The sequence below is a fragment of the Monodelphis domestica genome, chromosome 2, assembly GCF_027887165.1.
Source record: "Monodelphis domestica isolate mMonDom1 chromosome 2, mMonDom1.pri, whole genome shotgun sequence".
Lineage (NCBI taxonomy): Eukaryota > Metazoa > Chordata > Mammalia > Didelphimorphia > Didelphidae > Monodelphis > Monodelphis domestica.
In genome coordinates, this window is record NC_077228.1 from 170,428,103 (window position 1) to 170,449,525 (window position 21,423).

The window sequence follows — 21,423 nt, forward strand, 5'->3', positions numbered from 1 at the left end:
CCTGTCTCCTGAACTTCCATTATCCACTACCCCAAAAGATAAGGATTTAGGTGCCCCATCTGCCTCCTTTGCCCTCCTGCCCATCTATAGTCAGGATTTAAGGTGCCTGGCCTCTTAGAACCCTTTTCCCTACTCCCTGAACTGCTGTGTAGGTGACCTCAGCTCTTGGCACCAATGCCCAGGGTACCAGATGGTTCCTGCCAATGCTGTTTTCTTTGTCTTGCCTTCTAGGTCCCCTTCCCCCTCCCCCCACCTGCCCTGAGGACTGGTAGAGGGGAGGGTGGGTACCTCCCCGCCTCCTTGGCACCATCCCCAGATCATAGGACTCCAGAGACAGCTGGCACTGGAGGGCATCAGGCTCATGGGGAGGAGGACAGAGGCTTGAGGGGCTTCAAAGAAGAGATTTGAGAGAGGGGCCCTTAGCTGGAAAGAAAAGGAAGGATGCTGAGGGCCTATGGGTTGGTGTAGAGTGAGGAGGAAAGGGATAAATATAAGGGAGCAGCAATATATGGTCCTTGTTACAAACCAGTTTTATTGGTAAGACCTATAGGGATGGGAAGAGGGGGTGTTGCTGGAGGGGCTCAGGAGAACATAGAAAAAAAATAGGCAGCAGAATCCTGGATTCCTGGGTGGATGAGACCAAAGTGCTTAGGGCCAGGTGACCTCAAAGGGAACAGAAATATCCCAGAAACAAGTCAATCTTATATGGAGGAGAAAGGACCTATAGGAGTAATGGAGAAGGGTGTGCGGAATTAGGTTATAGAAACTCCCCTAAAACTCTTAAGAAAGTGATCAGTCACAGATCCCTCAAGTCAACTAGGAATGGCTTTCTAGGCATTGGCATCCCTCCTTCTCCCTCTGCTTAGTGAGAGTACAACTGAAGGGGTCATCTTTTAGGGCTGAGACTTATGTGGAGAGAATGATGAGAAATTCAGGCCAAATGGAAAAGGCTTCAGGCCAAGACACTCAGGTCACCAGTTGGCTTCAGAGGCTGATACAGCAAGCCTTCCTCTCCACAGACCCCAGCTCTTGCCCCGGTTGGGCATTGCTTAGGGTGACTGCGTTGGCACGGGAATTGTTCTGTCGCTGCTTGGACACCTTGGTGAAGATCTCTGGAAGGGCAGAAGATGAAGGTTAAAGGTTAAATCAGTTCACCTCCCATCCAATTTCCTTTCTTGAGCACTGGGAGCAGCATGTCTTGAAAGGGAATTGGTCAAAGAAGCCGGGGAATTTGGCTAACTAGATTCCATTTCTGACTGCCAAGTTCTTTCTCTCAACTAATAGGCAAATTGGGAGAGAGAACAGGTCAGAGGAAACTTCCCAGAGGAAAGGAAAGACACACTGCATACACACACACACACACACACACATTTAGTGGTCAGGAGTTCCAGAAGCTGGGTTTAGCAGGGAGTTGGGCTGAGATCTTGGTGAGATGCAGGGAGAACTCAGATAACTGATTTCTAGCTGAGATCCGAGAGAGCCTCACATCAAGGAAAACCCTAGTAGCAAACAATGGGAGGGGATTGATATCTGGTAGAATCACAGAGAATCATACGAACCTTTGAGGACAGTTTCAAAGGCCAGCTCAACATTAGTGGAGTCAAGAGCTGAGGTCTCAATAAACAGGAGTCCATTATTTTCTGGCAACAAAAAGGAAATCAGTAGCTAGCATTAATATTTATAATCAGAGGAAAGCCTTGGACACTCCTAATATCCCTGGTTATCCCCACTGAAATTATACTGTCAGGACAATGCATATATACACTGATAATAAATTTACCATCAGGGAGAGAGAATAGGCATGATAAAACTATCTTTAAAAAACAAAACAAAACACTTTCTTAGAATTGATACTGAGTATCTGTTTCAAGGCAGAAAAGTGGTAAGGGCTTACTAGCATTGGTGAATACCTGGCATGAGAGCAGAGCTGGCACTTGGGGACTCCTCTCAGCCCCCAAGGACATTTTTTTTTGCATGCCCCACCCCTCTGTCCAGCCACCCAAAGCAAGCACTCTCTCCCTCAACTCTCTCTGGTAATTAGGGGGCTCACAGTTTTAATTTGTCCTCTAGGCACTCGAATTTGGAAAAGGTTTGTCAATGAGGTTGGGATTAAGGGACTTGCTCGATGTCACAAAGATAGGAAGTATCTGAGTTCAGATTTGAACCCAGTACCTCCATCTTCAGGCCTAAACACCTAAACTGCACCCAAAATGATCATTTTTATTTTAAATGAACTCCCAAATTACAGTAGGTTATTCTATGAGTCTACTCAAATGTTAGTGTCACTAAATAAGGATAAGCAAAATCAATGTTTTGTTAACAATAACAAAGACATACATCATACATTTGTCTCTGATACTTATTTGCTGGATCATGATAGGAGCTCTCCCAAAGAAACTTTCCTTAAGCACAGATCTGGCCATTTCCCAGCCTCATTGGACATTATTCCCCTCCAACATTCTTCAGTCCAACCAAACTGACCTTCTCTTCATTCCTCGCTAAAATGGATGCTCCATCATGATACCCATCTCTGATCTTCATACCTTTGTACTAGCTGCCTCACATTCCAAGAATACACATCCTTCTTACCAATGCCCCATTGAGTCCTTCTTTTCCTTTAAGGTAATAGTATAGAAATTATCTTCTGCACGAAACTTTATTCTCTTCCCCTCATTCCCACAACTTTTAGATCCTTCACAGGGTACCTTGTTGTTTTTTTAATTTAATTTTTTTATTTTTTAAATTTGGTCAATTTTGAACATTGTTCCCTGTTTACAAAAATCATTTTCTATTCCTCCCTCCCTATCCTCCTCCCCTCCCCTCCCCTCCCCTCCCGTAGCCCACGCACAATTCCACTGGGTATTACATGTGTCCTTGACCAGAATTCATTTCCATATTGCTGGTATTTCCACTAGGATGTTCATTCAGAGTCTACATCCCCACTCGCATCCCCCTCAACCCATGTAATCAAGCAATTGTTTTTTCTTTGGTGTTTTTACTCCCAGGGTACTTTGTTTTTTAAGCACTGTGTATTTGTGTATACATACACACACATTGCATATTTATTTATTTATTAACTTTATGTTTATACTACATATATCTTTTACATGTATTTGTGGTCTCTTCCATTAGGATGGAAGCTTATCATGATTTCATTTCATTCTTTGTACTTACATCCACACACTTGGAACATTGTATGGAACATAATAGATACTTGATAAATAATTGTTGGTTGATTGACTATATCATTCCCCTACTCAGTAAATTCCAGTGACTCTCAAGTATCCCTAGTATCAAATACAAATTACTTTATTTGTTTTTTTTTTAAGTCCCTCACAATCTGGCCCCAAATCTGCAGCACTTAGCACAATGCTTCTCTCATGGTAAGTGCTTAATGAATTTTTCATTCATTCATCCATCCATCTATCCATCCATCTATCCACTCATTCATTCATTCAGTCTACCTCCCCAGCCTCCTTATATGTTACTCCTGCAGGCTATAGTCCAACCAACTTGTCTTTCTTACTATCTCTCATGTACTCCTTTGCTCTGGCTTTTCCCCATGGCTAAAATGTACTCTCTCCATTCCTTTGTCTCCTTAGTAACTCAGCTCAATCACCATCTTTTATAGGCACCCTTCCCAATTCCCTGAATTCTAGTATGGGGATTCATTTTTTGTTGGGGGGGGTTTAACCCTCACCTTCTGTATTAGGATCAATACTGTATATTGGTTCCAAGGCAGAAAAACATTAAGGGCTAGGCAATGGGGTTAAGTGACTTGCCTAGGGTCATATAGCAAGGAAGTATCTGAACGCAGGACTTCTCATCTCTGGTCCTGGTTCTCAGTCCACTGAGCCACCTAGCTGCCCCCTAGTAGGGAGATTCTTAACCATTTTTGGCATTGTGGATTCCTTTGGCAGGCTGGTGAAGTCTACAGATGGGTCCCTTCTCAGAATAGTATTTTTAAATGTACAAAATAAAAATGCATAGGATTATAAGGAAGCCAATTATTTTGAAATACTTATCAAAATATTAAAAAAAAACAAGTTCATGGACCCCAGGTTAAGAATCCATGAATTAGTACCTCCTTCTCCAAACTACCTGGAGGTTTACTTTGTATATATTCATTTTATATATATACATATATATGTATGTATGTATAAATGTGGGTGTGGGCATGAGTATGCACATTTGTTGAGTATTTTACTCTTTGGGGCTAGACCAGAGCACAAACTCTGGCAGAACCCAAACTAGAATGCTGTCTGAGCATTTGCTAAGTTTGGAAGGCCCATCACCAGAGAGTGATGATTTTTTTTACTATAATAACTCACGAAGACCATAAACTGAGACACACAAGGGTCACAATCTGCATCATGGAAGAAGTACACCTGTTGTACTTGAGGAAGTCACATATCCCTGAGAATCGAAGTAACTCTTTTAGAACTTGGGATAGGGAGAAAGTGGTGAGCCTGGGGAATCAGAGTCATGGGAAAAAGAAATAAACTTGTAAACCCAGCCCTGGCCCTCACCAGCAAACATTCGAGCCTCATCAGTGGGCACTTCTCTGGCCTGGCTCAGGTCACTCTTGTTGCCCACCAGCATGACGACAATGGTAGCCTCTGCATGGTCATATAGCTCCTTCAGCCAGCGCTCTACCACAGCATAGGTCTGGTGCTTGGTTAGGTCAAATACCAACAGGGCCCCAACTGCCCCTCGATAATATCTAGGAAGAAAAAGGGGAGAAGGAACTAGAGTCGATCTAACTGCAGATACACAGAGGTAAAGTGGTATGATGTGGTTTGCCATTGGGTCAAGAGGACTAGACTTAGATTTAGGAGGAATTAAGTTCAAATTCTGCCCTCAGAAACTTATTGGCTGTTTGACCCTGGGCAAATAACTCTCAATCTCAGATTGTACATCTGGAAAGTGGGATAATAACATCTATCTCACAGGTGGTTTTTGTTGTTGTTGTTGTTGTTGTTGTTACATATTTAAATTCTTTTTATTTGAAAATTTTTATTTAAATTTTTTTCCAAGGTTACATGATTCATGTTTTATCCCTCTCCTCATTCCTCCCTGCTCCCAGAGTTGATAAACAATTCCACTGGGTTATACATATATATGATCACTCAAACTCATTTCCATATTATTCATTCTTGTAAAAGAGCAATCTTTTAAAACCAAAACCCTAAATCACGTACCAATATAAACAAGTGATAAATCACATGTTTTCTTCTGCATTTCTACTCCAGCAGTTTTTTCTCTCAATGTGGATAGTGTTCTTTCTCATAAGTTCCTCAGAATTGTCCTGGCTCATTGCATTGCTTTTAGTAGCAAAGTCAATCACATTTGATTGTCCCACAATGTTACAGTCTCTATGTACAATGTTCTCCTGGTTCTGCTTATTTCACTCCTCATCAGTTCATGTCGGTCTTTCCAGTTCTTATAGAAGTATATCCATTCATCATTCCTTTTAGCACAATAGTATTCCATCACCATCATATACCACAATTTGTTCAGCCATTCTCCAATTGAAGGCATTCCCTCATTTTCCAATTTTTTGCTACCACAAAGAACGCAGCTATGAATATTTTTGTACAAAAATGTTCTGCCCAATTTTTTTTTTATCTCTTTGGGATATAAACCCTCACAGGTTTTTGAGAGGATAAAATGAGATAATGTAAAAGAGCTTTATAAACCTTAAAACACTATATAATGAGAGGGCAGCTGGGTGGTTTAGTGGATTGAGAAGCAGGCCTAGAGATGGGAGGTCCTGGGTCCAAATCTAGTCTCAGACACTTCCTAGTTGTGTGATCCTGGGCAAGTTTTAGCCCTCTTCCACCTTGGAACCAATACACAATATTGATTCCAAGACAGAAGGTAAGGGTTAAAAAAACAAACAAACACTATATAATGTTACCAGGCCTTTGATTTTATTGGTATAGAGAACTATTGAATGAGGAAATTCTCGGGTAGTTGTTCTATAATTTGTAATCTTTTTAAAAATTTTAAACCCTCACCTTCCATCTTAGAATCAAGACTGTGTATTACTTCCAATGCAGAAGAGTAGTGAGGGCTAGGAAATGGGGGTTAAGTGACTACACCAGAGTCACATAGCTAGTAAGTAAGTCTGTGAGGACAGATTTGAACACAGGACCTCCCATCTCTAAGCCTGGATTTCTATCGACTGAGCCATTTAGCTTCACATGTCTCAAACAGAACTCATTCTCTTTCCTCCCCAAACCTTCCATTTTTTCTTACTTCCCCATTACTGGGAACAAAAGGTAACACCAATCTCCTAATCACCCAGCTAGGCAACCCTACGTGTCAACCTTAACTTCTCATTCTCTCTCACTCCCCCACATTCAAACTATTATCAAGGCTTGTCAATTCTACCTTCACCCCATCTCTCAGATCCACTCCTTTCTTTCCTCTGATGCTGCCGCCATCTTGGTACAAGCCCGCATCACCTCATTCCAGGACTACTGCAATAACCTGCTGGTTGATCCCCTGCTTCAAGTCTTTCCTCACTACAGCCAGATCTCCACTCAACTGTCAAATTAATCTGATTATGCAACCCCCTGTTCAATAAATGGCAGTGACTACTTCTTGCCTTCAAGATCAAATATAAAATCTTTCGCTTGCTATTCACTGCCTCTCACAATCTTGCCCCCTCCTAACTTTCCACTATAGTTTTTTACCCTTATCTTCCATCTTAAAATCAATGCCATATATTATAATCAATGTTAGGCAGTGGGGGTTAAGTGACTTGCCCAAAGTCACACAGCTAGAAAGTATTGAAGGCCATATTTGAACCCAGGACCCATGACTAGGCCTGGCCCTCTCTCCACTGAACCACCTAGCTATCCCTATTTTCTACTTTTTAAATTTTTTTTACCTTATTCTTCCCAAATATTCTGTGATCTAGTCATTGATCTATCTCTCAACTCTAGGAATTTCCCCTGGCAATTACTCTTTCATACCAGGAATATTCTCCCTCCTCAACTTCCTCCAAGAACCAGATAAAAGCTCACCTTCTATGAGAAGTCTTTTCTGAGGCTTCTTCAAGATAATTTCTTCCCTCTGTTAATTATCTCTAACTTATCTTGTATATAGGAATCCATCCCTTCCACATCTTGACTTCCCCCCACATGGCTTCAATATATCACAGGTCAGCATAGAAAATTAGTGCTATCTTCCCCATTAGAATATAAGCTCTTTGAAGAGAGGCACTGTATTGTTTGCTTATATACGTATTATATGTATTTCCATTATTTACCACAGTGGCTGGCATCTATTAAGCACTTAATAAATGTCCTATCTCCCTATCTGAAAGATCACAGGCAGGTGATACAATGGATAGAATGCAGGTCTTGGGGGTCAGGCAGACCTGAGTACAAATTTGGCCTCATACAATTACTAGTTGTGTGACCCTGGGCAAGTCACTTAACTGCTATCTGCCTCAGTTTTCTCATCTGAAATAGTAGCACCCTTTGCCCAAGATTGTTCTGAGGATTGCTGAGTTGTTTTTAGTGCCACATCATATCTGATGTTGTTTGGGCAAGAATTAAACAGACCATTGACTTGTGTTTTAGAGTTCCTGAGGATGGTGAGGCTTCAGACACTAGCACCCAGGACCTTTCTTGGCTAAGAGAGATCCTGGAAGAAGTTAGCTACAACTTCCACTCAGAAGAGAATTGTCAGAAATAGCATAATGCTCTGGTTTGTGGTCAAGACCTTGAGCAAGAAGATAGTTTGGCTAAGAAATCTTGCTTCCTCATAATTAGTTATGGAGAGTGAGCAGCTTGACCGTTTTACATAATAGCCCCAGAAACTCATGGGGGCCCTAAAAAGACAAATCATCATAACCACTTTTGCTGATGAGAAAGTTAGACTCCCTAAAAGCAGGGAGAGACCAAAAGCCCCTCACCTCAGGGGGATCTAAGCAAAAGAGACCACTTCTCAGTTTTTCAAAGATTAGCTGAACCGAACAATAACTCAGAAACAGATATTTCCAGTGAAGAAGACACCATAATCCAGTTTAAATAGAAGGAGAACCCAGAGGCATCATCTTTCTTGCCTAGATATTTAGCTGTTTCTTGTTCAGTTATTTCAGTCATGTCCAATTCTTCATGACCCCATTTTGGGTTTTCATGGCAAACATACTGGAGTGGTTTGCCATTTTCTTTTCTAGTTCATTTTACAGATGATCAAACTGAGGCCAACAAGGTTAAGTGGCTTTCCCAAGGTCACACAGCTAATAAGAATCTGAAGTCAGATTTGAACTTAGGAAGAGGAGCTTCCTGACTCTAAACCTGACACCCTATCCATTGTGCCATCTACCTGCCCTAGAGTATGGGTGAAGCAAGCTCCTATTCCATCTTTAGCTGTAAAAAGTTCTAAGATATAGATATATCCCTATAGAATGGGCATGTAGTACTATACAGTTCCAATGATGACAATGATCAGTCCATAACATCAACAGTTCAGATATAGGAGCAAAAAGGTCTGCAGATTACAGAGCACTTAAATTTGTTTGACCTCTGCCTAGATTAACCCTCAAAGTTTCAGAGGAAGCTAGAAAAGTGGTTACTATTTAAAACAGATAACAATACTAACATACATTGTATTTTGTTTGTAACTGCATGTGCTCATTGCTGGAGGAGGTAATTACTTCATCTTTCTCTCCCATACATGGTAGCATAATTTTGCTTGTTTCTAGGCTATTTGCTGTGAGTTCTGTATCTTGGGACTCGATCCTCTGCCCCTTCCAGTTCTCTTTCTACCATTTTACTTAGTGATCTCATCAGCTTCTGTGGATTCAATGATCATCTCCTCTGTGCTGATGGTTCTCAAATCTCCTCAGCTAGCCCTAGCAACTCTCCTAAACTCCAGACTCATATTTTCAATTACCTTTTAGACATCTTGCCCTGGATGGCCAGTAGACATCTTAAACTCATCATGTCCCAGACTGAACTCATTATCTTTCTCCATAAGCCCTGATCCCCTTCTGAACTTCCCGATTTTTGTCGAGGATACCACCATCTTCGAATCATCCTGGACTTCCCACCCTTTCTCACTACCCATATCAAATCTGCTACCAAGTCCTGTCAATCTTATCTTAGCACATGGTATAGGCCCTCCTCACCTCATGCCAAGACTGTTGCAGTAACCTGCTAGTTGGTCTCCCAAGTTTGTCCTTCGCCGCTCCAGTCCATCCTCTACTCAACTATCAAATTAATCTTCTGACTGTGCCACCCCACTCTATTCAATAAACTTCAGCCCCCTCCCCCATCACCTTTAGGATGAAATGTTAAATTCTTGGTTCGGTTTTTACAGCCCTTCATAACCTGGTCCCTTCCCATCTTTCCAGTGTCCTACCTTACACACCTCCACATATTTTTTTTAATTAATTATTTATTTATTTATTTTTTGGATTTTAAGCATTATTTTATTTGGTCATTTCCAAACATTATTCACTGGAAACAAAGATCATTTTCTTTTCCTCCCCGCCCCCCCTCCCACCACCTTTCCCTCTCCCATAGCCGACGCACGATTCCACTGGTTATCACATGTGTTCTTGACTCGAACCCATTTCCCTGTTGTTTGTATTTGCATTAGAGTGTTCATTTAGAGTCTCTCCTCAGTCATATCCCCTCAACCCCTGTAGTCAAGCAGTTGCTTTTCATCGGTGTTTTTACTCCCACAATTTATCCTCTGCTTGTGGATAGTATTTTTTAGATCCCTGCAGATTGTTCAGAGACATTGCATTGCCACTAATGGAGAAGTCCATCACCTTCAATTGTACCACAATGTATCAGTCTCTGTGTACAATGTTTTCCTGGTTCTGCTCCTTTCACTCTGCATCACTTCCTGGAGGTTGTTCCAGTCTCCATGGAATTCCTCCACTTTATTATTCCTTTTAGCACAATAGTATTTCATCACCAACATATACCACAATTTGTTCAGCCATTCCCCAATTGATGGGCATCCCCTCGTTTTCCAATTTTTGGCCACCACAAAGAGTGCAGCTATGAATATTCTTGTACAAGTCTTTTTCCTTATTATCTCTTTGGGGTACAAACCCAGCAGTGCTATAGCTGGATCAAAGGGCAGACAGTCTATTATCGCCCTTTGGGCATAGTTCCAAATTGCCCTCCAGAATGGCTGGATCAATTCACAACTCACCTCCACATATTTTGAGATCCAGTGACACTGACCTCCTTGCTATTTTCTTGCACAAAATGCTCTATCTCTCAACTCCAGGCATTCCCCCCCCTTTTTTCTTCTTTTTTTAAAAAACCCTTATCTTCAAATTGCTTACCAGCTCCAAGAGTAAGGAGGGAAGAAGATGATTTGGGTTTATAGTTTTGGAAAATGTATGTGGAAAATTGTTATTACATGTAAGTGGGAAAATAAAATATTTTTTAATTAAAAAAAAAACCCTTATCTCCATGGAGACTGGAACAACCTCCAGGAAGTGATGCAGAGAGAAAGGAGCAGAACCAGGAAAACATTGTACACAAAGACTGATACACTGTGGTACAATCGAATGTAATGGACTTCTCCATTAGTGGCAATGCCATGTTCCTGAACAATCTGCAGGGATCTAGGAGAAAAACAGTAACCACAAGCAGAGGACAAACTGTGGGAGTAAAAACACCGAGGAAAAGCAACTGTTTGACTACAGGGGTTGAGGGGACATGTCTGAGGAGAGACTCTAAACGAACACTCTGATGCAAATACCAACAACATGGAAATGGGTTCGAATCAAGAACACATGTGATACCCAGTGGAATCGCGCGTCAGCTATGGGGAGGGGGGGGGAGGGAGAGGGAAAGAAAATGATCTTTGTCTCCAATGAATAATGTTTGGAAATGATCAAATAAAATATTGTTTAAAAAAAAAAACCCTTATCTTCTATCTGAGTATCAATTCTAAGGCAGAAAGGCAAAGGTTAGGCAATGGGGGTTAAGTGATTTGCCCAGGGTCACACAACTAGGAAGGGTCTGACACCACATTTAAACCCAAGACCTCCAGCCTCAAGGCTTTGTGTTCTATCCACTGAGCCACCTAGCTGCCCCTCCAGGAATTTAAACATTTTCACTGGCTATCTACCATGCCTCAAATACTTTACCTCTGCCTCCTGGATTCCTTCAAGACTCAGACAGAAGCTCATCTTCGGCAAGAAGCCTTTTCTGTTTCCTCTTTAATGTTATATAATCAGTTTATCCTATACAAGTTTTGTTCATAGGTAATTGTGTTCATGTTGTCTTCCTACCTTCAACCTTGAACTCCTTGAGAGCAGACACTGTCTTTTACCTTGCTGTGCTTAGCACAATTCTCTGGCATGGAATAGATGCTTAATAAATGTTTGTTGACTTGACTTGTCTATTTGCGGGAATGTTGCTATTTATATATGTTTTGTTCTATGGTAGTAATGCTATATTTCGCTGCTTATGACTATTTGTATAAATATGCATGTATACACTATTGTTACAGATGCATCTAATATATCTGTTCATACAATTTAAATCTCAGTTACTAAAGTTCTACCTAGAATTTGGGACTATGGACAAATATGCTGTAGTTGATTTGCTAGCCAAGGTAAATGTTTAACTATGGGAGTGTAAGAGATGATTCTCAAAAGCTCAGGACCCAAGAAAAGAAGCTGCTAACAACTTGTTAAGCAAACTAAAAAATGTAGTTGGCTGATCTCTTTGAGTGAATAATAAGCCACACCCCTGGGTAACTTTTAAAGTCAATCCAGGGGGAAGCCAAAGTAGAATAGGAACCCAGCTCCTGATGAGATCTGTAAAATATGCATGGATTGGATTAAGAGAACTCCATGAAAAGCTGTATGGAGCTAAGCAAGTAAAAAGCTCAGGCAGAGACAACTACCAAAAGGATGAGAGCCAAGATTCTGGGAAGATGGCTGTTTGGGTTGATCAGTCATGAAGAATATCAGGACATGCTGAGATACTGAAACCTTTTGTTATCTATGGATCTTAATTCAGTCATCCTTAACTCCTTTTCCCCCTTGGGCTCCCTTGAAGAGGTACTAGTGTTTTGCCAGAAAACTGTCTCTGGCTGGGGGCTCAGAGCTATATATATAAATTTTATAAATACATATAAATATTTTATAAGATATCAAAAATTATCTTGATAAAATACATTGAGAAAATTATAGATTCTTTAATATATCCAGAAACCCACCTAGGCAATAATCTAGTAGGGTGTGTGGTTGTGGGCGGGAGCAAATAGTTGAGCAACTCAGTTCACTACACTTTTCTACTACTACTACTACATATAAATAGGGGTGTTGGCAGGAAAAATTTCTATAACTATTGTTACAATTCTTCATTTCATTCTGTCACTTCCCTGTTCCCAAACACAGTCTCCTATGTGTTCTTCCCCTGCTTCCATTCCTCAAAGCCCCAATACTCACGCTGAAGTGATGGCACGGTATCGTTCCAGCCCAGCAGTGTCCCAGATCTGGGCTTTAACAGCAGCTGTTCCTAGCAGCACAGTTCGAGTAGAGAATTCCACCCCAATGGTTGTCCTACTATCATGGCTGAACTCATTTCGTGTGAATCTTGACAACAAGTTGGTCTTCCCCACTCCGGACTCCCCAATCAGCACCACTAGGAAGAAAGATTGAAGCAGGGAACCATTAATGGGTGATTGGTGATTCCAGTGATGAGTACTAATTACCTGCTAAATGAAGAACTAAATAATGAATCATTTTTCTCTGTCTCTATCTCTGCTTTTTCTTGTTCTCTTTCTTTCTACACTTACCTTCTGTCTTGGAATCAATACTCAGTATTGGTTCCAAGGCAGAAGAGTGGTAAGGACTAGACAATGGGGATTAAGTGACTTGCCCAGGGTCACACAGCTAGGAAGTGTCTGAGGTCAGATTTGAACCTAGGACCTCCTGTTTCTAGGTCTGGTTCTCAATCCACTGAGCCACCCAATTGCCCCCTTCTTGTTCTTTTTCTAAGCATCTCAGTTAGTATCTCTCTCAGACTTTGATTCTCTTTCTAATATTCTCTTTTCTATGTTGCTCCTCTTTTTTCTCTATGTTTCTACAGGATCCTCATTGTCTTGGGGTACCAGGGAAGGTCTGGACTCTGACTATAAGCTGTCTCCATTTTTTGTATTTCTAAACATCCCATAACTCTTCTTCTGTCTCCATTACAAATTATTCCTATCTGAAGCTTGCCTAGCTGTCTGTGAATCTTGTATTTTTCTCTGTCCCTTGGACAGGACAAAGCCCTAAAACTTTTACAGGGAGGCTGAGTCTGCATTTAAGTTCTAGGGAATACTATTGTTTTATTCATAGCAAAGAGGTACCCCAAAAGTCACATGTATTGTCCAGTGAGGGATCTCTCTTCTATGAGCTAGAGAGGTCAAAGAGGGACTAGAGGAGGCAGAGGGAAGCAGAAAGCCCAGGAAAAAAAGGTTGGATTTAGAGAGAGGGAATTGTTGAGGAAAGAGCAGAGGAGTTTCCTGGTGTGTGCTAGGAGGCTAGGTCTCCAATTTCTAACAACTCTGATTACATTATGGAAAACCAGAGAGGAGAATGGAAGTATCTTTAAGAGTTAAAATGTCTAATTTCTCAAAAGAAACTGGAATATATCTGGGCCTGTGTAGGTACATTTCTCATAATTATTATCAATGTTTAGGTTCTGGCTGCTTGCATTTGTGTGTATATATGGAGGGGGAAGAGTACCATTTGTTTATATATACACACACCATCTAGTTATTTCTATTAATAGGGTCTTAGGATTTAATCAACTAAATAAACAATATTTATAAATTGCCCATGAAGTGCCAGGCATTCAAGGGATTTGAATTGGAAGGGGTTCAAAGATCATCTAGTTCATTTTTTAAATGTAGAAAAGTGAGACCGTGAGATTTAAGAGAGGACCTAGACTCTAATCCCAGTTCTCTTCATCATTGCCTGTGTTACATTGGAATTAAGGCTAACCTACCTGGGCATTGGTTCGCTCATCTGTAAAATGAAAGGTTTGGATTAATTGTTTTTTTTTCCACACTAAATCTACGGTTCTATAAATCCAATGTTCTTTCTAGTACAACACACTGCCTCACTATGTAGACACGAACATGCTTAATAGCTAGTATTTAGAGAGCCAAGTCTGGAGATGGGAAGACCTGAGTTTAAATCTGGCCTCAGCTACTGAATTCAAATTTGCCCTCTGATTCATCCCAACTGTGTGACCCTGGGCAAGTCATTTAACCTCAGTTGCCTAGCCCTTACTGCTTTTCTGTCTTGGAACTGATACTTCGTATCTAAAACAGAAAGTAAGGAGTTAAATATAAATTTAAAAGTATCAATAATAGCTAGCATTTAAATAGCATCTCAAGGTTTGCAAAGTGCTTTGGAAACATTATCTCATTTTATCCTTACAACCTTAGGAGGTAGATGCTATTATTAACCCTATTTTATATTTATATATCCCTACACGCACACACACACACACACACACACACATTTTTTGTAGAAGGGAAATGTAGACATACAGAGGTTAAGTGACTTGCTCACAGACATACAGTTAGTACAAATCTGAGAATGGATTTGAGTTCAGAGCTTCCCTCTCCAGGTTCAGTGTGACACCTAACTGCCCTTTATTTTGCTATATTGTATGCCCCATACATATGTTCAAGTTTATGTTTGAGGATATCAGTGTATTTACATGAATTTGTATATATGCAAGGGAAACTAGGTATCATAGTGGATTGAGCACTGGACACTGGACCTGGATACTAGCTATGTGGCACTTAACCCTGATGGACTCAGTTTCCTCATTTGTAAAATGAGCTGGAAAAGGAAATGGCAAACTTGTATCTTTGCCAAGAAAACCTCAAATAGGTCATGAAGAGTCAGACACAACTGAAATGCCTGAACAAGTGTATGTGTACTTATAGGCCTGTGTGTACATGGGCAGCCACGTTTACATGTAAAAATATTCATGTATATATGTGTATCTGGGTCCTTCTGTCTCTGTCTCTCTACGGCTCCCATCCTAAGTCTTAGAAATTCATTTATCCCTGTTAAGAGGACAAGGTTCCTCTGATCCTTTGGGCACCAGATCACTGCTGCTCCTTACCCTGTTCTCTCCCACCCCCACCTTTCCCAGGAAAAAAGGGGGGTAGCTTCCTTCAGCTCCTGGGTAAATGCCCCACAGCCCGGCAGGGAGTTTGAGTCTGAGAAAGGGCTGGGTCAGGGAGAGGCTTAGTGGGTGGGGTGGACTGGAGAAGCTGAGTCTTACCTTGTACTCCCTGCCCTAAAGGGAGAGTGGGGTTTTAGAGAAGGCAACCCACAGGGATGGGCACACAGGCAAATCTGTACAGAAAGAGTGTGGCAGCAAGGGGACAGTCTGCAGCTCCAGTGCAAAGAGAAACATCCAAGAGGAATAAGAGACAGGGAAGGGAAGTGAGGGGCCCAGAACCCCAAGGACGAGACCAGTCTGGTGCCTGGCACAAAGTAGGTGCCTAATAAATGCTGATTAATAGATTGATTATGAAAAGCTCATTTCCCAAGTCAGAAGATTATAGACTTAAAGCTCAAAGGTACTTTAGAGATCAGCTAGCTTTCATTTTACATATGAGGAAAGAGGCTAAGAAAAATTAAACAATTTCACAAAGGTCACAAGGGTGGTAAATGGCAGAGCCTCTATTCCTCTGGCTTCCAGTTCTTTCCACTTCATCCTACCACCTTCCAATAAGCCCCCTTCCTTAACTGAGAAATTTGATGATTCTCTGGGGTATTGAGCCCCTGTCTCTGTTTTAACATAAAATTAGGAGATCCATCCACCTATTTCCATTTATTTCCTCCTTCCCATTCCTCCTTTCTTCCTGTCCCTTTCTTTTTTTGGAGGGGGGGGGGGAATCTCATTGAGGCAAGTTCTTCCTAAAGTCTAACCTCCATTACTTAACTGTAGCTGTAGCCTCTGGAACAGGGCTAGGTGGCTAAGGGTGTTTTGGTTTTGGTTTTTTTCCCTGATTACAAAGGATGCCACTATTAAGAATCTGTCAGCATTACTAACAACAAACAAACAGACTCAGGAAACCTGTAGTCACTATAAAACCCTTGGTCATCTAGGGGAATGAGTAGATTTGGGAAGTTCTAGTAGAAAATAGATGCTGAGAGCAGGAACCTCTCAAAGTTCTTTTTAGTGTGTCTTCTCTTAGTGTCTCAGTTTCCCCCCACAGACACCCAACTCACCCTTGAAGACAAAGTTATAATCCTCTTCTGTTCCGTTTCCCATCTTGGTCCGGCATCAAGCGAGCGTATATGAATATGTGCAGTTGGGGTGAGAGAGGTGGGTGAAAAATGGGCTTAGGGCGTTGCCTCTGTGCCCCTCACCCCTCTGCTCTCTGGAGGCCTGGACCTGACTCTCTTCACATGGGGGACGGTCGGCCTTTGCAGTAGGCAGGCTCAGTCACCGAGGTGGGCTGGGGAGTCTCAACTAATTAGGAAGGGGCTGTGGGTCACAAGCCAAGGACGGAAGCAGCAGAGAACAGGAAGAGCCAGGCGGCTGGAGACCTGGGGCCCAGGTGGGTGGAGAGTGGTGACGTCACGACAGGTTGGACAGGTTGGGTGTCTCCGCTCAGGCCCTGGGTGGGGAGCAGGACAGATTTCTTAAGAGTGATTTGGGGAGGAAAATAGGACTCAGGAGACTGAGGAGAGCAGAGCCAACTCAGCATCATTAGGCTTTCTGGTCTTTTAGCCCTGATTTTAAGTTTGTAACCACTACTTGGAAAATCAGAATTCTGTCCTCGGCTGGAATACTGCAGAAGTAGCCACAGCAGGCAAGCCAAGGAGGCTGCCTGAGCACTCAGGATGAAGAAAGGTGATCAGTGGGGGCTGGGAGTTTAGGGATGTGTGGGAAGGATGCAATCAAATAACACTGCTCCAGTACTGAAAGAAGCAGCTTTGATGACAATCCCTCCCAAGGGCCCAGGAAGTAGACAGGGAAGCCCTTTTTTTGGGGGGGGGGGGTTGTTGTTTTTTCTCCCCCAGGAGGTGGGGCTAGAGTTCTTTGGGAAAGTGACTCATTTATAGCTGGGCTGGTGGCAAGGGGCCTAGGTGGTTTGGAAGTAGAGACTTTGGGGGTACCATTGGCCTCTGGAAAGCCAGTGGAGAGCTGTGAGTCAATGGATAGAGGACCACAGGAAAAGTAGAAGTGAGGGAGAGAGACAGACTGAGGATAGCTAGAAAGGAGAGAGACAGGTACTGTAAGAGATGTGTGTGTGTGTGTGTGTGTGTGTGTGTGTATTAGGGGAGGATTTGGAGCTGAGGTAGCATAGCTGGAGGCCTTGGATCAACCTTTGGCCTGGAAGTTAAGATTGCCTGGACTCTAGGGCTCCCTGTCCCAGCTCCATGTCCCTGACATATATCTGAAAATGGTTTGCAGATTCTGAGTTAAGCTTGTGTGAGTCTTTGTGTGTAATGGGGGTGGGAAGGCAGTTAAACCCTTTAAAGCAGCCAAATATTCTTGGTGGCTCTCACCCATATTCCAAACTAAGAAATACAGCCAAAATGTGTGTGTGTGTGCCTGGAGGGGATGGGGGGAAGAGGGGAGGAAGTAAAATGATTACATGACCCTTCTGGAATAGGCATGGGGCATTGGGCTCCCCTGGGCATAATGTGACCCTGACTGTCCCTCCCACCTAAACTCGGGCATCCATCCAGACTTACTGTAGATTACAGATGATAGGTGGGAAACCACAGCCAAAAACCATTTGGCTCCTGATGAGAGGGGAAAGAATCTATCAGAAATGCACACTAGGAGCAATCCCTTATTCATCTCAAAAACCAGGAGCTGGAAGAGCCTTGAGCAGCAATCTAGTCTAACTCATACCCACAGGAAAGGAGCCCTCACCATTAATGTACCCCTAAAGTGGTCATCTTTCCTCTGCTTTAAGACCTCTAAGGAGGGGGAATCCTCCACCTCTCAAGGCAACCCACTCTACTTCAAGACAACTCTAATTGTTTTTCATGACCTCTTTGAAACTTTCACTCATTCACTTCCAGATGAGGTCAAACAGAACAAATCCAATTCTTCTTTTGTACCTCCCCCATTACCATGCACATCAAGAAGAAAGAACCTAAGACACAGGTGTTAAATCGTTTTATTCAATGATATTTTGGGAAAACTTTCCCTTCAGACCTCAGGAAAGGTTTCCTGGGGGCCCTGCCCCCTCCAGAAGGTTAGCCCTCCACTCCCACCCCTACCCTCCAGCCCATTATCCCCAACTGCTATGATGCTGCCACTTGAGTGAGGGGATCCTCCAGGTACTGGACCAGGGCCTGGGCCTGTAAAAGGGTTAGGTGAATTTAGCCATGAAAACAACACCTGACTCAGCCAAGGACTGGGACACCCAGGCTCCCAATTCCATTCCCTCCCTCCCCATCATCATAAGCCTTTAGGCCCCATATACTCTTTTCCCCAGGAAATAGGGATGAGATGTCTGAGTTCCTCATTTGTACCTTTTCTAGAGAAAGATTGGGAACAAGGAAGAGAGCTCAGAAATATCTAGATGAGGGCATGAAGGGGTGAGGATGGGGGTCCAGAGGAGAAAAGGTAACCCCATGGCATGGCAAGGAGAAATTTCTTAAAAAGGAGATGGGATAAGGGATCACCTTGGCCTTCAGCATTCCAAAGCCCACAGTCTCTTTGGCGTACATACACAGCAACAGGTTTGCTACCCGGGTGATCGCCACCCGGCCCTCCTGCAGAGGTGGGAAATATGATTTATGATTGCTTATTGGTTCCAGTTGTCCCTACCACCATGATTCCTAGAAACTTGTTTATTTGTTGCCTTTTTTATTTTTATTTCTTATTGGAATAATAACAGCTAGGTGTCATAGTGGATAGAGTGCCAGGCCTAGATCTAGGAAGACTCTTCTTCCTGAGTTCAGATCTGGCCTTGAACACTTACTAGCTGTGTGACCCTGGGCAAGTCATTTAACCCTCTTTGCCTCAGTTTCCTTACCTATAAAATGAACTAGAGGAGGAAATGGCAAACTCCTTCAGTATGTTTGCCAAGAAAACCCCAAAAGGGGTAATGAAGAGTCAGATACGACTAAAAAACAACTGTATACTTGGGTGATTTTAGGTAACCTCCCCAGGCCCCAATTTTCTTAGGAGTTGGAAGAGATGACCTCTGAGGTGTTTTCCAGCTCTGAATCTAGCCTCTTATGATATTTTTTGTGATCATATACTATCATATACTCTTCTGTATTGTTTTGTATTTAATTCTCAGTAAAACTATAAGCTGTCAGGTCAGGGATCTGGGTCTTGACAATTCACATGAAATGATCTCTTTGGATGAAGTAGAAGGTTAAAGTCCCATGCTCACTCAGATCCTTGCTTTCGGGTCTACTAGAGATTCCAACCTAAGAATATTGGTGGTATTCTACCTCCAAGATATACTTGGGAACTTCTGTTCTCTCCTCCCTCTAGCCATCCAGAATCTGCTCCATGTCTGTCCAATGAGTTAAGAGTAATCAAGGTATAGTAGAACAAACACTAGATTTGAAGTCAGAGGCCCAAAGCTCAAGAAAAAATGTAAACTCAGGAGTAGGGATCATTTTATGTCTTATCTTTGTATCCCCAGTTCTTAGCACAGGATCTGGTGCTTAATTATTGTCAAACTGAACTGAATTTCAAGATGCAAGTAGACTTGGGGATCACTGAGTCAAACTTTCCATTTTACAGATGAAGAACTGAGGCACTGAGAATTTAAGTGGCTTGTTGGAGAATACTAGACATTAAGTTACAGAGCCAGTACAAATACTTCTAACTTTCTAAATCCAGTACTCATTACATTCTTAACAGTGTAATCTGGGATTTTGCTATATTTCTGACCTGAGCATATCATTTAGCTTTCAGTTTTTTTTTTCCATTCATAAAAGGGGGTTGAATTAGAGCATCTCTATGTTCCCTTCCAGTCTTAAATCAATGACCTTAAGGATCAACTACTAGGGGAATCAAATCTAAATCCCTCCCCTCCAGGGGCTCTACTCCTTCCCTTCATACCATGCAGTCCATTAAGATGAATTTGAGATTGTCCTCATTAAAGGCCTGGTTCCCATTTCGGTCATAGGCAGCCCAGATGTTGCTAGCAATGGCAGCAGTGACTCTAGCATCGGTGTCCCCATAACCAGAGTAGGCCAGCAGTGAGCCCTCATTATTCAGCAACCTAGTAGGAAGGGAAATGGTTAAGATGCCTTACTGGAGAATCAATGAGAGTACCAGGAGTGAGAAGTTTCCTCTCCCCATTCGCCTTAGGGTCCCAGGCTAAAAGCTATCAGCATCCCTACCCACCCACCCACCTAACTCCCAGCCCAGGGCAGAAAATCTCAGCCTTCTTCTCCCTCAAAGCCAAATCTCTCTTCCTCTTTTCCTCTCTCCAACCATTTCTCATCCAGGCTTCATTTCCTCAAAAGCTCAAACTCCAAGAAGGCAGGTTTTTGTTTCATCTTTGTCTTTGAACCCCCCAGATATCTGCTCGAGGGTCTGGCACCTAGCAGTCTTAATAAATGCTAGTGGATTTAATGTCTGATAGCTCACCCCCTTCTCTTTCTACGACATCTCGTTCCCAGGGTCATTCACCTCTGCCAGGAATACGATGAGCCCCCACTTCCCAATCCAACTCAGCAGTCCCAACTCCAGGTAGAATGCCCTGCATGCTGACTCCCTCGCCGGGGCTAGCCCCATCCTCACCCCAACACTTACAGCGTGCTCTGGACTCCTCCGGTGTTTGCTTGACTTAGCACCTGGGTCAGGGCCTTGGGGCGAAGCATGACTACAGCTCCGAATCCCCGTTCCCGGTCTCTCTCCCGGATCCCTAGAGTCTTCCCCGGCTTAGATTCAGTCTAACGCTTCCCGTAATCGGGGACGCCTTCCTTAGGGCATGCTGGGAGTTGTAGTCTCCAAGAGGAATGATCCTCGCAGGCCTCCGCTGCTGGGCACCCTGGAAATTGTAGTTCTTCCTCAGCCCGAGAGGCCTCTTGGGGGTTGTAGTTTACAGATTCCGTCCCAGACCACGAGGTTAGACCTGCGTGGAGCAAAGAATCCAGGAAGGAATTGAACCCATCGTCATCTATATAAAACGGAGTTTAATAATACTTGTCCTTTCTACCCCAGTCATTTAATTTGTGCATGCGCGCGCGTGAATCCAAAGTTTTTACTTTTCAAAGTATGTATATCTAAATCAATAAGCATTTATTCAGCTTTTATTATATGCCATTGCACTGTGCTAAACTTTAAATTGCCCACAACAATACTGTGGGATAGGAAGGAGAAGTAATATTAGTCTCCCCTTTATATAGATGAGAATGAAAAGTTGTGACTCAAGGTCACCCAGCTAGTTCAGTGGTTGAGAGACTGT

At 42.6% G+C, this 21,423-nt stretch overlaps 2 protein-coding genes across 4 annotated transcripts; both read right to left on the reverse strand.

Annotated features, from left to right (window-relative positions):
• Positions 1 to 507: 507 nt before the first annotated feature.
• Positions 508 to 16,585, reverse strand: RAB25 (RAB25, member RAS oncogene family). Its single transcript, XM_001367150.5, has 5 exons — positions 16,250 to 16,585; positions 12,449 to 12,644; positions 4,530 to 4,723; positions 1,560 to 1,640; positions 508 to 1,112 (listed from the first exon to the last, which is right to left on the reverse strand). Exons 1-5 carry the CDS (start codon positions 16,290 to 16,292, stop codon positions 985 to 987), a joined length of 642 nt encoding a protein of 213 aa, XP_001367187.1. The 5' UTR covers positions 16,293 to 16,585; the 3' UTR covers positions 508 to 984.
• Positions 16,586 to 18,143: 1,558 nt separating this feature from the next.
• LAMTOR2 (late endosomal/lysosomal adaptor, MAPK and MTOR activator 2) lies at positions 18,144 to 21,066 on the reverse strand. Of its 3 annotated transcripts, XM_001367198.5 has the most exons (4): positions 20,769 to 21,024; positions 20,070 to 20,232; positions 18,671 to 18,760; positions 18,144 to 18,343 (listed from the first exon to the last, which is right to left on the reverse strand). In XM_001367198.5, the coding sequence occupies exons 1-4, from the start codon at positions 20,834 to 20,836 to the stop codon at positions 18,287 to 18,289; spliced, it is 378 nt and encodes a 125-aa protein (XP_001367235.1). In that variant the 5' UTR covers positions 20,837 to 21,024; the 3' UTR covers positions 18,144 to 18,286. The 3 variants fall into 3 exon arrangements, with proteins under 3 accessions (XP_001367235.1, XP_056672230.1, XP_007482113.1); XM_056816252.1 differs by having other exon boundaries at positions 18,144 to 18,760; positions 20,769 to 21,066; XM_007482051.3 differs by lacking the exon at positions 18,671 to 18,760 and having other exon boundaries at positions 20,769 to 21,061.
• Positions 21,067 to 21,423: the final 357 nt, after the last annotated feature.

Bases quoted from the DNA above. Each gene is read 5' to 3' on its own strand.
- LAMTOR2 (XM_056816252.1), bottom strand. From the start codon at position 20,836: ATGCTTCGCCCCAAGGCCCTGACCCAGGTGCTAAGTCAAGCAAACACC. The intron at 20,233-20,768 runs GTAAGTGTTGGG...CCTTCCTACTAG, and splicing joins GGAGGAGTCCAGAGCACGCT to GTTGCTGAATAATGAGGGCT. The intron at 18,761-20,069 runs GTATGAAGGGAA...CCACCTCTGCAG, and splicing joins TCATCTTAATGGACTGCATG to GAGGGCCGGGTGGCGATCAC.
- RAB25 (XM_001367150.5), bottom strand. From the start codon at position 16,292: ATGGGAAACGGAACAGAAGAGGATTATAACTTTGTCTTCAAGG. The intron at 1,641-4,529 runs GTGAGGGCCAGG...TTTTGTTGCCAG, and splicing joins TGAGGCTCGAATGTTTGCTG to AAAATAATGGACTCCTGTTT. The intron at 1,113-1,559 runs GTTCGTATGATT...CTGCCCTTCCAG, and splicing joins CTTTGAAACTGTCCTCAAAG to AGATCTTCACCAAGGTGTCC.